At 32.5% G+C, this 16,752-nt stretch overlaps 1 protein-coding gene and 1 long non-coding RNA gene across 2 annotated transcripts; one reads left to right on the plus strand and one right to left on the minus strand.

Moving 5' to 3' along the window:
• The first annotated feature begins 4,218 nt into the window (after positions 1-4,218).
• On the plus strand, positions 4,219-6,680 carry LOC120163553. The gene is made up of 5 exons (XM_039173464.1): positions 4,219-4,470; positions 4,535-4,698; positions 5,839-6,280; positions 6,366-6,496; positions 6,578-6,680. The coding sequence occupies exons 1-5, from the start codon at positions 4,219-4,221 to the stop codon at positions 6,678-6,680; spliced, it is 1,092 nt and encodes a 363-aa protein (XP_039029395.1).
• Positions 6,681-13,470: 6,790 nt separating this feature from the next.
• On the minus strand, positions 13,471-14,017 carry LOC120163572. The gene is made up of 4 exons (XR_005519666.1): positions 13,984-14,017; positions 13,801-13,842; positions 13,660-13,708; positions 13,471-13,583 (listed from the first exon to the last, which is right to left on the minus strand). It is a non-coding gene; the product is annotated as an uncharacterized LOC120163572 (long non-coding RNA).
• Between the last annotated feature and the right edge of the window lie 2,735 nt (positions 14,018-16,752).

The raw sequence follows: 16,752 nt of genomic DNA on the forward strand, positions 1-16,752 counted from the left end.
ATAAGCGCAGAGATTGAGAGAGATATTCCAAAGATATTAAGGCCTTGTTTTAATTCTCCTGTTGGAATTGAGTCATCACTTCAGCTCTCGGCTTATGAAAAATTTAGCTAAGCATGAAAAAAGTCATACTTAGCATATTAAAAATAATGCTTGAAAATAAAAGAAAAATGAAAACTTGAAAAGTAAAAAGAGAAAGCTTTAATAAAACTAGAGAGAAAAGAATATTGTAATTTGAGTGATGAGTTTAGGCTTACCCCAAGAGGGTATTTATAGCCTCTCAAAGCCTAAAGATAAACAAAGAAATAAAAATAAAATAATCCTAAAGATAATTGTTTTTCCTAAATTCAAACTTTAAACTAGTCTCTTAATGCAACTCTGCTCATCCATTTTCCAGAAGGCATGCTGAGGAGATCTTATAGAAACTGTTACTGACTAGACCTTCTAGAAACTGCTATATCAGACTGCGTCGTGCCCAGAGTCGTGCCCATGTCTCCAACCATGACCAAATAATTAAAAAATGCAAAATGCGCCCATTTTGTCACTAATTCTTGAAATTAAGGACCTGCACGAAAATAAGCATAACACGACCAAATCAGCAGTAATAAATCCACAAGATCGAAGAAACAACGAGTAAATATTAATGATTCTGAACACTCATCAGTCGTGACATCTCTGATCAACACTGCGCCTGCCCTAGGTGCCAGCCTCTCTTCGAGGCATGATCATCGCTCTGTTATAGCCTGGATATGGAGGACACCAAGACGGTTGATTGTAAAATGGTGGGGAAGCACTCCAGTTGCTCGCTCATGTTTCAGTTAAAGCTCTTCTAACTTCCTTGCTTTTTTTTGGCGGCTGTGGCTGGGTATTTATAAAGGAAAATCTCCTAGGCTATTTTTTTGTCCAGGCTAAAAAAGAAATGCGGCTAGTTGTTGTCAGAATCTTGAGGGCTTGCTTGCACTTGAGGGTAGTCATACAGCTGGCATGTGACATAGGAAATTCTCCATATCCACTTCAGACTTGCAAGATAAACCTTGCCTTAGCGAGATAAATCTGCTCCTCACTATCTTTATCTTATCTATTCCACCGGCCCTTGTGAAATGCTTTGTCACGACTGAAGTGTTATTCCTTAGCTAATTTCCTGCACATACACAATCCAAACAAGCCCTCTCTCATCGACAGCATCAGTCAAACCAAATAATTGTTGCCTAAACAACACTTATCCACCACAAACAAATATAACCTAAATACAACTAAATGCAACTAATATGATGTGCATACTTTGTTTTAGACGAGCAATAACTTAAGTAAAAAGACTAGAAATAGAGTCTTTTTTACGGAGTTATCAGAGTTCATTGGCTTGCTTGAGGGAACATTTATGGACTGTGCTATGGAGGGCTTGTCCCATGACCCGATGGCCAAAACATTGATTGATCTTGTCAAAGAGGGAAAAACTACAAGGATTTGGCTCGAAGGAGACTTGTTGTATACACAAGGAAATCACCTCTATGTTCCTCAATATAGATAATTACATTAAACACTCATGATAGAGTGTCATAACTCTCAATGGGCGGGACATCTGGGGATGAACCAGACTTTAGCTTTGTTGGCCAAGCACTACTACTGGTCGCACATGGGCGATGATGTTGAAACCTGTGTGAAGACTTATCTTGTCTGCCCACAGGACAAGATAGAGATGAAGAATCCGGCGGGGCTATTACAACCATTGTATATTCCTAAAAGATCATGGGAAAGTGTTTCCATGGATTTCATTGTTGGTTTACCGAACACTAATGGGTTGTCCAGTATAATGGTTATTGTTGATAGGTTTTCTAAGTATGGGACTTTCATTCTGGCTTCGAAGGTGTGTCTAACCAAAGAAGCAACACGTCTTTTCCTCAAGTGTGTGGTGAATTATTGAGGTTGCTAAAGTCGATAATTATTGATTGGGACACACGATTCACTAGGAGACTTTGGACCTAATTGTTCAAGCTGATGAGATCAGACTTGAATTTCTCCACAACTTACCATCCATAGACAGATGGGCAGATTGAGAGAGTGAATGCTCCGTGGAGATCTACTTAAGGTACTATGTGAGTGCCATACAACATAATTGGTCGAAGTTGTTGGATGTGGCTCAATTTTCTTACAATTTACAACAGAGTGAGGCAACAAACCAAAGCTCGTTCGAGGTCATGACTGGGCAGCAATGTTGACACCCAACACGATTGTTACCAAGTATGAGGGTCCTAATTCAGCAGCACACAAGTTTTCCAGTGAGTGGCAAGAACATCTTGACTTGGCCCGGGCTTGTTAGCACAAGGCGGGAAAATGAACCAAGAAGTGGGCATATCGAAGGCGCATGGATATGAATTTTCAGGTTGGTGATCTTGTCCTTGCCAAGTTTATCAATGTTTTGCGCAACCCAAATGTGCACAAAGGGCTTGTGCGGAAATATGAGGGTTCATTCCGAGTTCTGAAAAGAGTAGGCACCATGGCCTATACATTGGAGTTGCCTCCAACTATCCGAGTGCACCCTTTGTTCCATGTCATTTTACTTAACCCTTATCACAAAGATGAGGAGAGTCCAAATCGAGGCACATCACACCGAGCACTACTTGGACTGAAGATTTCCCATAAGAAGGAAGTTGGAGAGATCCAGCAGAGAGATTTATCTGACGACCCGGTCATCGACCAAGGCATGAATACTTTGTTAAGTGGAAGGGACTGCCCGACAGTGAGGGGAGTTGGGATTAGCCAAGGGACTTTGGCAGTTCAAAGATAAGATCGAGCAGTACAACTCTAGCTGTACGACGAGGGCGTCGCTAGAATCGGTGGGGAAGAATGTCACAGACCGCCAGCCCGTGACCGAGACAAGTGCGGACTGAACTAGTCAGGACACCACCAAGGCCATCCTAGGCCACCAAAGGAGTCTGAAGAACATCCTAGGCCACTTTAGCTGAAGCTAGCCCGATTTAAATAAGTCTTTTCTTATTTATTTATTATTATTTATTTATATTTTATTTATTTATATTTTATTTGAATTTAAAATAAAGATAATATAAAGATTTAGCTAGATTTCCTTTTAATCTTAGCCATTGATTGTATTTAATTTCACCCGTTGGATGTAGGGAGCTTCAATTATAAATAGAGGCTTACTCTCACCTCATCTTTCACTTCAATTTTGAGGAATAAAGCTAAGTATTCTCTCAAATTCTCTTGTTCTTGTGTGTGGGGCATTTTCCTTTCGAAGATCTGTTTGCTTCCACGTTTCTTTCTAAGTCTTTTTACTTAGCTTGTTCAGGCTCACTTAGGCGTTGCCTTCCAAAAAGCGTCTAAGGTTGCATGGTTCCGCTACTTGAAATTCTAAGAACGTGACAATATGCTTCACTGGATTGTTTCATTTCTTTCCAGTCAAAAAATAAAATAAAATAAAGATTTAGAACTTAGACTAAATATCAAAAGAAATGTTTTTAGATCAACGGAAGTAAAAAAAATATTAAATTAATTTTAGGGATGTTATATCTAAATTTCCTTTGATAAGGTGATAAATTTTGTCTAGATTTCAAGAATTTATTTCTTCTATTTTTTTAAATTTAAAATTTAAGGTAAACTGTTAATATCGCAAAAATTTATTTTGTTAAATTTAGGTTCGTTATAAAATTAGTTTGATTATTACATGACTATGTAATTAATATTTTTCTCAAAATATCAAATAAATTAATTTAACATTAGAATTTTAATAATCTTAAGAATTGAAATTAGATTTTTAAATTTGTAACGTAAATAAACTAAACTACTAAAAGTAAAATCTAAGTATTTAAATTAATTTAGAATTTACGGTATTTATTATAGTGATTTTTTATTAGAATTTCAATAAAATATATTTTTTATTGAATTTCTCACTCTAACGTGACTAAATCTAATAAAAATTATATTTTATTAGAACTCATTATGTCAATGTGACAAATTTAAATAAAAATATTATTTAAGCAAGAAAAGAAAAAGAAATCCAAAGCAATTATGCAAACCCTGACGTATATCACAAACATATTTGTTATATATAACGAATCAACGCTGCAAAACCTAATTTTATGAGTCTGCGAAGAACTTGAATCAAAGGTAAACTTTCTTTATTTTTTATATCGAATTCTCATTGGATTTGAATGAATTTATTAGTAAAAACAATCTTTTTTTTCTTTTCCTACAAACTCGATAGGCATGGAATTAAAGCTAGCGCTAGGGGAGTGTTCAGGCAGTTTCGACATGGAGAAAGCAGTGTGCAATCATGGTTTGTTCATGATGTCTCCGAATGTTTGGATCCCTTCAACTAAATCGCTTCGTCGTCCTCTTCGACTGGCGGACTCGAATCGCTCCGTTTTAGTCACCATCTCACACCCTCCCAACCAATCTTTCCTTGTTATACAAGCTGATGCCTCTCTCTCGTCCTCTGCTGATGAAGCAGCTATATTGGTATGTGTTTTTCTTTTTTCATCATCATCATATAAATGAACAAGTATAATATATATGTATACAGAAAAAAGTCGGAAGAATGCTAAGAATATCGAAGAAAGAAGAGAGAGATGTAAGGGAGTTCCAAACAATGCATTCGTTGGCAAAAGAGAGAGGTTTCGGTCGAATATTTCGTTCTCCTTCCTTTTTCGAAGATGCTGTCAAGTCTCTCCTCCTCTGCAACTGCGGGTATGTTTTTATTTTTAATATTATTATGTTATTTTTCTCATTAATATAAACAATGAGATCTCTAATGAAGAAGGTGATGACAATGAAATCTCTAATGGTGATGATGTTAGTGTTTGTTTTTTTGGATGTCTTCTACCCCATATCCTTTTAATTCTTTACTCCATTTTATTTTACTTTTTTGGTTAAAAAAGGTGAGTTAGAAGCCATTCACAATTTCAAATTTTAAAATAAAAAAAGGAATACCCTAGCTAATGTTATTTTTTGGAAACCATATTAATCGTATCTTCTCATACTCAATTTCCTTTATTACTATAAATACACATAAAAACATATACATAAATGCATACCCACTAAATATATATTTATTAAATAATTAGTTTAAATTAATTATTTGAAATATTTATCATAAGATGATTTTAATAATATCAAATGTATCATTCTGCTTACGCCAACTAATTGTTAATAGTCATATAGTTTTTGGTATAAATATTGTTAGCTTTATATTTTGTTAAATTAATTCTTGGCCTTCTAGATTTTCTTGTTGAACTGTATTTTTAAGTCCCATCGATTTAGTTTGTTATTTTAATACTTATTAGGTCTATTATGGTTTAAACAATATTTGACTTCATAATATTTGAAATTTGGTAATTTTATCTCCAAATATTCAATTTCAATCTCATTCTTCATTTCAAAAATATCATATCAGGTTGATGTTAAACAAAAGATTCAATCAATTTTAAAATTACTTAAATTAGAATCTACGAAGTAGCCTCAGTTATAGAAGAAAATGTTGATCTCCTTAGATATCGTGGGTTTAAGTAGTGGTGTCTATAGGGTGTGTACGCCATTAATAGATTGGGAAAGTTATGAATATACTACCTAGTAATCATCCCAGAATATTTAAAAAAACATAGTTAAAATTGAGTATTAAATTATTATTTTTTTGGATATTTGTTAGGTCTCTCCTAATTTTAAAATTAAATAAATTAAATAATATTTTTTATGGTTTAAATATGATTTAATTAGGTTTATAATAGTTTTGAAGTTAGATAATGTATTACCCTAATATTTTATCCTAGTTATAGTTACATCCCTCACTTGGAAGTTATTCAACTTTTGATGTGTTTAAAATGCCTGAAGCTGGAAAAGGACATTAGACATGGCTAAGGCTCTCTGCAATCTTCAGCGAGAAATAGCATTGGATAATGGGAAAGCTCGTTCGAAGCGAAAAAGATCAACAAAAAAGTGTAGGTCGTCGGAGTGTATAGCAAATTTTCCGACCTGGAAAGAGCTGGTATGTTGGGCTAGGGTTGATGCTCAGTATCTAGAAGAACGCTGCAATATTGGGTATAGAGCTGCCCCTATTCTTCGACTTGTTTTAATGTTTGCCAATGGGAAACTTGATGAGGATGAGATCACCAAACTCGAACAATCTTCCGACCCAACAGCCTTCCAATCTTTGTATCAAAAGTTGTTGGGAATCAAAGGCTTTGGCCCCTTTGTCTGTTCCAATATATTGATGTGTGCTGGATTCTATCAGAGGATTCCATCTGACACTGAAACAATCAGACACTTGAAACAGGTTTTCACCCTTTTTTTTAAATAATTTTATTTTGTTAATCAACTCTAATTAATTTTTATTTATTTAATTGTTTTCTTGATATCAGGTACATGGCAAGGGGAACTGCTCTAACAACACAATTGCAAAAGATGTTGAGGAAATTTACGGCAATATGATCCATTTCAATGTTTGGCCTACTGGTGACGAAACTACCCTTTTATGTTCATACAAATTTAGGTTTAATGCATGAAAATATACCATCTTTCCATTCCAGGTTTTGCTTTTCTCTTAAATGATGAGTTGTTTGAACAATTAAAGGATGGAACTGGTTGAGGAATATGAAAGCAAATCTGGGAAACTGAGTGAGCCAGATGCTTCCAGCTATCATCTTGTTACTGGTTCTCTGTTTAGGGACAAGTGAAGGTGAGAATGTTCCACTTATTAGCTGAATCATTAAGTAAATGGTCTGCGGTGGCACTAGGAAAAAATTTAAAAATACTAGATGTTTTATTTCGGATTCGAATATGGATTAGACTCTAATCAAGCATAGATTTGGATTGATTTCGAATTAGATCCTAACATGATCCATATCTAACCCATCTCTTATTATGACTCAAATATTTTTTCAAGTGTTTCGGATTCCAACTGTTTTTAATTAGATTTGAATCAATTTTTTCTTCGAATAGTCTTACACTCGAATCGAATTCAGAGTAAATTATTATACATCAACATGTGTTTCAGTAATGATAGGGTACACTCTAAACTAGAATTCATATTTAAAATTTAAAAATAATGCTTTATTATAAGAATGATAATTGTAAATTTTACATTTTATGACCATATATATCATAAAAGGTTTTCTTTAGATTGTTGTTTCTGAGTTAAATTTTTTTTTTCTTTTGTTCCTTTATATATGGTCATCAGCCAGAGTGCCATTCGTCGTCAAATTTTACAGTTCGAGATTAAAATTTCTTTTTGAATTCATGGCTAAGTTTTAAACAAAATCAATTTATTAAGGCCAAGCACAATAATTTTGTATTATTCAAACACTAAAATTATGAATGTTTTTATATTTATATTTAAATTTAAATTTATCTATCTTTATTTTTTTAAAATTAAACAACATTTTTTTTATTTTAATTTGAATCCAAGTCTACTATAATGTCATTATAAAATATGACTTTTAAATTTATATTTTTTATTTTAAAATGTCACATCAATAATTTTAGGGTAAATTACATTTTGTTTTTTGGATAAATCATTTTATTACTCAAAAGAAGTAGATAAATCTGCTACAATCAACTTGAATACAAAACTATCTCTCTTCAGTCAAAACACATACATCCTTTTAAGCAATACCCCATTGATTACAAAGAGTAACATTAACACTATCAATTCTGTTAATATTTCTACCCTCAATTTAATGTCAACTATTTCCTTTATAGCACTTATCAACGCAACAGCATCTCTAGAGCAGCCCCTAAAAAATCTGCTATTCTGCTCCTCCCACAAAGTGTAAATATGAGCACACCAAGCAAGCTTCAAGATAGTGGTGAGTAAAAGACTTACCTTTCCAAGTGTCAGTTGCCCATGCAATCTCAGCCTCCCAAAGCAATGGTCTTCTCCGCAAACCACATATCACCAATTATTCCTACAATTTTGTTTTGATCACCTAATTTTTTTTATTTCAAAATCATACATAACGTTAAGTTTTTGGTTCTGTTTTGGTTATACATCGTTAAAAATAAATAAAATTGGTGAGTGACAATTCTTTTTTATTTTTTTCAAAGATGGTATTGTATTATCTTATTGTTACACGTCATTGTTCGTTAATTTTATGGTAAGTGATCAAAATATAATCAAAACGTAATAAGGTATGACTTTAAAATAAACAACGTGCAGGTGGGTGATCAAAACAGAATTGCAAGAAATGACTAAATGTGTACACACCTAATGAGAATGCAAAGAAGGAAGAAGTATGCAAACTCTTTAGTCCTACTAACACAAGGAAGATAATGTGTTAGATAATGTTAAAGAACAATAAAAAGGAAAACAAAAGAACCTAAAGCACTAAGAGTCAAAGAGAAAAAGAACCAAACCATAAACCTAAAAAACGCTTGGTCAACTTGAGCAACGTTTTTGAGGGGTTTACCGATGTCCAAAAATTCTGGAAAATTTCTTGAATGTCGTTCAATGTGTGTAGAAACCACCTGTAAATTTACAGAACCACATACCTTCAGTACTATCCAATAGACTCTGTTGAACGGTGAGTCCTCAAACAGTTTGTTTTTCGTGATCGCTTTGTTCGAAGATGTTATTGATCTCTAAAATTTCTGATTTTTTGTTTGAATGATCTTCAATATATTTAGTTTCAATATGTAAAGTTTCACCATGAAATTTCTCCTGTAGAATTTTCAAGAAATTCAACAAGATTCTAGATCGAATCTGATGATGAAACTTGAACGATGTATTTGAAGGCTCTAATGAACTTCGATTGGATTGAATTTTGGGATGCATATTAATATTAGGATGAATATGATATCTGGAGAAAATAATCCTTAAATTACTTTTTTTTCAATTTTTCAATTTTTTTTTGATTTTTTGGCTTTTTGATTTTTCGGCCCTTTTTTATGAAAAACAACAAACTAACAAGAATGATTTGAATTTAAATTAAATTTAAACAAAAAGAAACTGAAACGATGAATCTTCTACGAACTAGCTCTGTTGGGGTACCTTGGTGGTTTTGTGTGCAACAACAAGCAAGATTGCTTGATTCTTTCCAAGAATCGGCCCAAATCTGATACCAATTGATAGGGGAAGTGGTGGCGGATTAATGAACGTTGCTCTTGTTGAAGAATCAAACCTAGAAAGCTCTAGAATTGATGACGAACAAAGGGGGATGAATAGTAAAAGGTGGCTCCCTTGTGAAGGTTAACAATAAAGATGATGAGGATGAGGATAGATTTGTGGAAAATAGATAGATAAGTGTCCTATCGAACCCTCCTAGTCATAATGAAAAGGAAAACTCGATAATATGGCTGTAACCAACCCTCCTAGTCGCGATGAAAAGGCAAATTAGAGTGTGAAGACTAATCTCTCTCAGGAGAACTTGAAAGAACTCCAGGAGAAGAAGCTTCGAAGGCACAAGGCAATCAGCACTTACAAAAATGAACTCTTGTAGTATTATTAATCAAAGAAATTTGTTTTACAAAGTTGAATGAAGTCTCCTTTATATAGGGGATGAGTTCTAAAGGTCCTAAATAACTAAAAATAATAACAAACTAAACATGTCTTAACTCTAATTCCTAATAAAATAATAATAACTAAAAATAAAGTTTTAACTTAACCTTAATTCCTAATAAAATAGTAAATATAATCCTAAAATATAATGCATCATTCTATATTAAATTATATTACAAATAATCAATATAAATATTGTAAATTCGTAATATTTACAAAATCACGTATTAGTCTCGTATAGGAATTTCTACATGCGCTGTCTTCACTAAAATGAATGTATCTTGAGTTCCCGATATCGGATTTATGTGATTGAAGAACGTTGGAAAGATAAGAATCAGAAGACATCTTGACCAAATAAGATTAGGATCTCATTCAAAAAAACATCGCAAGTATGATGCTATTTTGGTCTTCTTTTCCAAGGCTTGGACAAATGGATTATTTGGAAGAGTTATTACTTATTCCTTTGATGTGAGCCTTGTGATGCATGTATTAATTGAGTAGTTGATACCCAAAATCATTCATAATTAGAATACATATATCATATAAAATACTTTGGGCAGTTCATGCCCAAAAATCATTTTAGGGAAATTATTCAAATACCCTTTCAAAAAGTATCATATAAAACATATTGTGTAATTCATACCCAAAGTAAATCATAAATCAATTCAGTAAAAATTATAGAAATATTTCATAATTTGATTCAAACCTTTCTTTAAAAGCCATCTGAGGTTGACTTATCGCAAGTCTTTCTCAATCAGTATAAATAAATAAAAAAAATGCACTCACCTTTGCCTCGCTATCGAACCTCTACAATGATATTATTTTTAATCTTGTACATGATGTTTCGCTTCCGACTCGATTCAATCTCAAGACTTATCGTAGTCTAAATAAAATCATGCATAAAATACAATAGTCAATGTATATGCTAGTGTTATACTAACACAATCAAAATCCAATAATTAAATTCATAAAATATAATTCAATACTTATTTGATATAATATCTCTTCACTATTTCATAACAACTCCAACACTTTCCAAAATGACGCTTCAATTCCTTATATATTCATTTTCATCATCAAATCACTCAATTTTATAAACCTTACAATTTAGTCACCATTTATAAATTATTTTAGAATTCATACTAACTTTTCCAATTACCTTAAAATGGTCCTTCACCATTTTATTCAATTCAAATCCAATACTAAAATTTCCAGAATTGAAATAATATTTTCAATCTAATACTTTAATATTTGCAAACTTATTATGCAACCCAAAACTATTCAATACTTTCGAGCTAGCCACAAAACTTTCCCAAAATTTTCAATTTGATCCAAAACAATATTCTAACTTCAAATTTAGCATTTAAACATTAAATTCCAGAAATGAACACCCATAATTGAGCATTTATACTTCAATGTCCTATAATTTCCAAAACTTGCAAAATGGCCCTTTTTCTATCACAATGTTCCAAATTGATCCAAATCAACTTCTAAAGCATGTAGAATCGTTCTAATATCAATTCTATATCATATAAATTTTTTTGCATAATTTTCCCTAATTATTCTATCTTGGTCGATCCTAATTAAGCAATTAGGGCATGACTTTCATTCAATTTCAAGCTTCAATTCAAGCTCCTATGATCAAATTCATGAAATTCCAATCATCACAACATCAAATTCAATCCAAATTCAACAATCTCCATGAACCCTAGCTATGGTCGAATCTTATATATGTACTTTTAGACAATTTTAATCACCACACATGATTGGAAATTAATCTACAACACTAATAGCATAAAAATCATCCTTTAATTCTTCAAAATTCAACATGTTCTTCATGAACCCTAATCATGAATTTCATCATCAAAGCATGTTTTCCATGAAATAATTATACCAAATGATAGATAATTTCAAGGAGATTAATTCTCTATCTAATAGCTTAATTTCAAGGAGATTAATTCTCTATCAAGCTTAACCCAAAAATCAGTCGAATAAATTTAAAAATCAAATTGAATAACCTCCCTTACCTAGCAATGGTGTCCACAGTTTGGAGAAGATGAAGATGGCTATTTTATTGAATTTTCCACAAAATTATCACAATACACATGGCTTTATAATAATTAAATAAATTTAAAATTCATTTAAAACTAGTTTACCATTTTGCCATTAATGAAACTTAATAATTTCAACCATGTCAATACGTTATCTTCCATTTTAATATTCTAAAGTCAAACATAAACCAACACAAATTGACTTTCGACCTTTGCCCATGCAATTTTTGAATATTGCAATTTAGTCTCCAAATTTCATGATTTTGGCTTAATATGGAAAATGAACTTTAGTTCCACTAATCCATGTTAAATTTCACTGTTCATGGAAATAATATTTCCAACCTTTTTCTAACATCCTTCAAAATTTCTCGAAATTCTAATTTGATCCTATTATCTGAATTCCTATCGAAATTTACTACTTTATCTCTTTTAATATAAATATCGAATCAAAATTTAGATTCCATGAAAACTTTAATTTCAGAGTAAACTATTTATTTATGGGCCAAAATATATAATTTTTAAAAATTACATTTTTGGTCCCTAAACTTTTCCAAAGTTTATACTTTGGCTATCAAATTTTCAAAATTTACATTTTGGTCACTAACCAAAATTTGGGGTATTAAACCTGATCCGACCCCAACCCAAAATTTAAACTAAAAACCAATTTAACTTGACATGACCCAATCAATTCCAGATTTCAGTTATTTTCTCACCTATTCATTTATTTTCTCTCCATTTCTTCCTTTTTCTTACTAACCAAACAAACAAACAAAACATAAAAAAAAAACTTAAAAATTAAGCAACCAAAAAATAAGTTAAACTATGAAAAAAATATGAGATTTAAAAAAAACCTTAAAACAAAACAAAAAAAATCAAAAGAGGAAATCCATAAATAATACTCTATAATACTTGAATCTTCGTTCATATTTTGAAATATTGTTACAAAAATCTTCAAACTATGTTAAATAATATTAATAAAAATATTATTTATATTAATTAAATAAAATATATAATTTATATTAAAAATGAATCAATATAATTTATATTTATCATTATCATAAGAAAAATATTAAACTAATAAAATATTTCCAAAATAAATGGGTGGGTAAAAATGAAAATTAACCGCTTATATTATTATTGAAAATTTAATAAACAAATAAAAATATTAAAATTACGATAAATAGTTTTATATATGTATATAATTTGCTAACATAATATTCAATGAATGGCAAAATTGAACTTCATTAAATCAAAATAATGAATCAAAACTGGGAAAAAAGAAAGAAAGAAAGGGTCATTGCTATCATGAATGTTGATCGGTTCAAATCCAAAGTTCCGCATTGCCTCATTTACTCGAATTCTGAAGTTCAATTGCACGACAAAAATGAAGATTCTACTAAAGCAGGATACATGACACCTTTAAGAAAATAAGTGCCCTGTTTGTTACATCTTGTAGAGTGTTTAGAAACTCGTTAATTAATTATTTTTTGTATTAATATGTGATAATTATGAAATAGTATTTGTTCAAAAATTTTCCAATCATTTAAACACTCAAATATCTTTACAAGTCTAAGGCGTAAACCCAAATCTTTAAATATAACAAACATCCGAAATCACTTAATTTGTACTTAACTAATTACCTATGAATATGATTCTTTGTCAATTACACAATTATAACAAGTTTGCTTACTTATGGTAACGGATGGCATGTTTGATTAACCTACTGAATTGAATGTACCCATGTCAACTAGTAGGATACAGGTTAAAATATTAAACATAATGAATTTCAAACTTCTTTTTATTGATCCGAACTGTTTAAACCATTTCTAAGCAACGCAATATAAAATCCAAGCCCAAAACCAAAAAGTTAAAACTCAGATGTGATCTCCAAAAGGTCATTTACTCGGCATGGTGTATGAATGCCTCAACAAAACTGGCGTATGAAGCCAACCGATTACCTGACTTTAACCAATTCAACTTCAAAAACCAGCCACGAGTTTGGTGGAATTTTCTCACCTCTTCCTTCCTTTGTACTGCAACACAAACCAATCCAAACTCAAGAGCCATACAAAAATACACAAACTAGCATGGAGTAGTATTTTCACATACCTCACCCATGGTGGAACTGTGAGTCTACGTTTGCCACCAACTTGCATGCCTACCAATCATCATTATTTAAATCATTACATATATAATTCAAACCCCAATAACTTAGTGATAAGCAACTTCAAAAGACAAAAAAGTTCATACCATCAATGCCAACCTTCCATGTCTCTTGAACTTGTCCCTCAACTGTGATAGCAACAAAGATACAACTCCAACTCAAAAAGTTTAAAACCAAACATATTTGCAGAAGAATCTAATTTGATCAAAACTAAACATTGAACACACAACAATATATTTACAGAGCATGATTAAAGAACAAGATGTTACCTAGTCGGAACGTTAAGTGACCTTTGTCAGCACTTGAATCAATTACTTCCCCCCTGTCCTTCAACTTTACGGTGTAATGGACATGGACCTGATAGCAACAAAACTTTGTGAATAATTTAGCACCAAAGGGGAAAAATAACAATTCCTTTCATCCAATGAAACCCCAGGGATAAAATACTACATGCCTTTTTACCAAGAGAAGCTATTTTCCCATTTGGTTTTCCCTTTTCCAACTCTTCAATCATATTCGACAGCTGAATTTCCCGGTCATTACTATTCTTGTCATTCAAGCCAACAGATTGCTCCTTTTCAGGGGCTGGTGGTTCCATCTTCGTACCATCCTCCTCTCCCTCATCCTTGCACCTTTTCTTCTTTTTCCTCTTCTTAGAATGACTTCAAGAAAAGAAAACAATGTGAACATCACACATTTAAGACTGAAATTGAGGAAAAAGGAGAAACACCTACTTATCATTAACATGATTTTGGGTTTCCTTATCCTCCATAAGTACATCCTCGATAACGGGATTTAAATTCGAACCATTTTTCGAGACCTCATCCCCTTTGGTATCATTGTCTTCAAAGTGTTCCTTTCTTTTCCGAATTAGCTTAGCTCCATCGACAGTACCCACTTCACTGGGTGTCAACAACAGATTATCAGATTGACATATCCTGCAGTATATCAGATACCAGTGCTACAAATGACACAACTAAGTAAACAAACATGGATGCACAGATTTCATGCAATAGATAATTCTCTAAAGAGAGTACATCACGGACTCAATACTGGCCAGCTTTTGATTTTGGTCATTTTGGTCCAATACCACTTTTTCAACCACACAATGATCAGCTTCCGGTAATCTTTCCTCCCTTACCAGCTCTTCAAGCTTATCTACATTCCTAATCCCTGATTTACTACAAGCAAGAAGGAATAGAAAAAAGTACAACACAATCAAATACATTTGATTGAAGAAGCAAACAGCCATATGATAAAACAGATGATAATTTGCACCCGCATATCCTCTTCTCAATATGGTTAACTTAGCTATTGAATTTAAGTTCATTATTGTTCTTGATACGATCCAAACTAGCTCCAATTTTCTCCATGACTTGAACACACCATGGATGCTCTTTATTGCTGTTTCTAAGGGAGTTCTTTCTTACCCTATCTTATATTATATCATTTATACATTCTATTCTATCATAAGCATGCATTCACATGTTAGTATAAGTTATCATATTATTATTTCCATCCTATGCTTAGTTGATCAAGTCTTTCATATCATTCAAATATATGCTATGATTACATATCATTTCGTAGGATATTATTATTACATGTTTACATTTATCATTTATGAATACCATGTTATATGATATTCATGCATAAAACATATACCCAGATCTTTATGATTGATACACAATGTTATAAGTATGTTAGATTAATCTTACATCCATTTAAGCATGATTCAATACATTCATGAAATGACAGCATGCTTAATCATTCATTTGTTAGCTCATATTCATTCTTTTTAGCTCATAGGTCTTACACACTAGCTTACATATGTTATATCATTATGTACTTAGCTCATGACATGCATTCATAGCTTATATCACTCAAACACCTCACGGCAGCATGTATTTTACCTTAAATAAGCTCACACATTACTTATTTTATTTGTTTGGTGATTCCTATAGGTGAAACACAAAGCAAGGCATATTATGGTAGCTTGGTTAGCTAAAAGGACAAGCATAGCAGCTCACACTAGCTCGTGAACATTATGGCAGCTCATTTCATCACATAAAAGGCTTCAACTTAGCTGGAGGAGCTAGCATGTAGCTGAACTTAGCTGGAGGAGAGCTTTAGACCAAATTGCTGAAAAGTGGACTAGAGGTAGCTGGAAGTAGCTGGGAGAGTAGCTGAGGAACTGAGAAGACCATTTTTATTAATCAAAGTGAGATTATTCTCTTCCTTAAGTCCTGGTGACTTTTTATCGACTTATCAAGTATAATTTATACTTGTGGCGTCAACCCTCTTCTTTCATCTTGATACTTCTGGTTCCTAGTTCATATAACTAGTGGGTTAAAGTACTTATCACCACCCCTTGAAGAAACAATATAAAGATTGGGTCTTTGCTCTCTATAGCATTGGTTCTTCTTTGAGCGTTCTTCAAGATACTATCCTCACAACCATCCTTTTGTTTCATCGCCATAACCATAACCATAACCATTTCAATCATCTTCCGCTTCCATCTATTATTTTAAACAGCCTACCTATTCACCATACGTCCACCACCCTTAACCCTTATTTTGCCCAAATATGTATAGGACCTTACCAGAATGTACTCTCACAAAGCCTCACGAGTCACTCCAATACGTATGGTGAATAGGTGGGCTGTTTAAAATGAGATATGGAAGCGTAAGATGATTGAAATGGTTATGGTTATGGCGATGAAACAAAATGATGGTTGTGAGGATAGTATCTTGAAGAACGCTCAAAGAAGAACCAATGCTATAGAGAGCAAAGACCCAATCTTTATATTGTTTCTTCAAGGGGTGGTGATAAGTACTTTGACCCACTAGTTATATGAACTAGGAACCAGAAGTATCAAGATGAAAGAAGAGGGTTGACGCCACAAGTATAAATTATACTTGATAAGTCGATAAAAAGTCACCAGGACTTAAGGAAGAGAATCGAGAGGAAAAAGGCTGGAGCGTGTGTGAGATCAGAAGAGGACAAGTAAAAGCCATTAAAGTCCTAGAGTGCAAACACTA

This window comes from Hibiscus syriacus, unplaced genomic scaffold (assembly GCF_006381635.1).
Source record: "Hibiscus syriacus cultivar Baekdansim isolate YM2019G1 unplaced genomic scaffold, ASM638163v2 tig00111463_pilon, whole genome shotgun sequence".
Classification (NCBI taxonomy): domain Eukaryota; kingdom Viridiplantae; phylum Streptophyta; class Magnoliopsida; order Malvales; family Malvaceae; genus Hibiscus; species Hibiscus syriacus.

Bases quoted from the DNA above. Each gene is read 5' to 3' on its own strand.
- LOC120163553 (XM_039173464.1), top strand. From the start codon at position 4,219: ATGGAATTAAAGCTAGCGCTAGGGGAGTGTTCAGGCAGTTTCGACATG. The intron at 4,471-4,534 runs GTATGTGTTTTT...ATATGTATACAG, and splicing joins CTGATGAAGCAGCTATATTG to AAAAAAGTCGGAAGAATGCT. The intron at 6,281-6,365 runs GTTTTCACCCTT...TCTTGATATCAG, and splicing joins CAATCAGACACTTGAAACAG to GTACATGGCAAGGGGAACTG.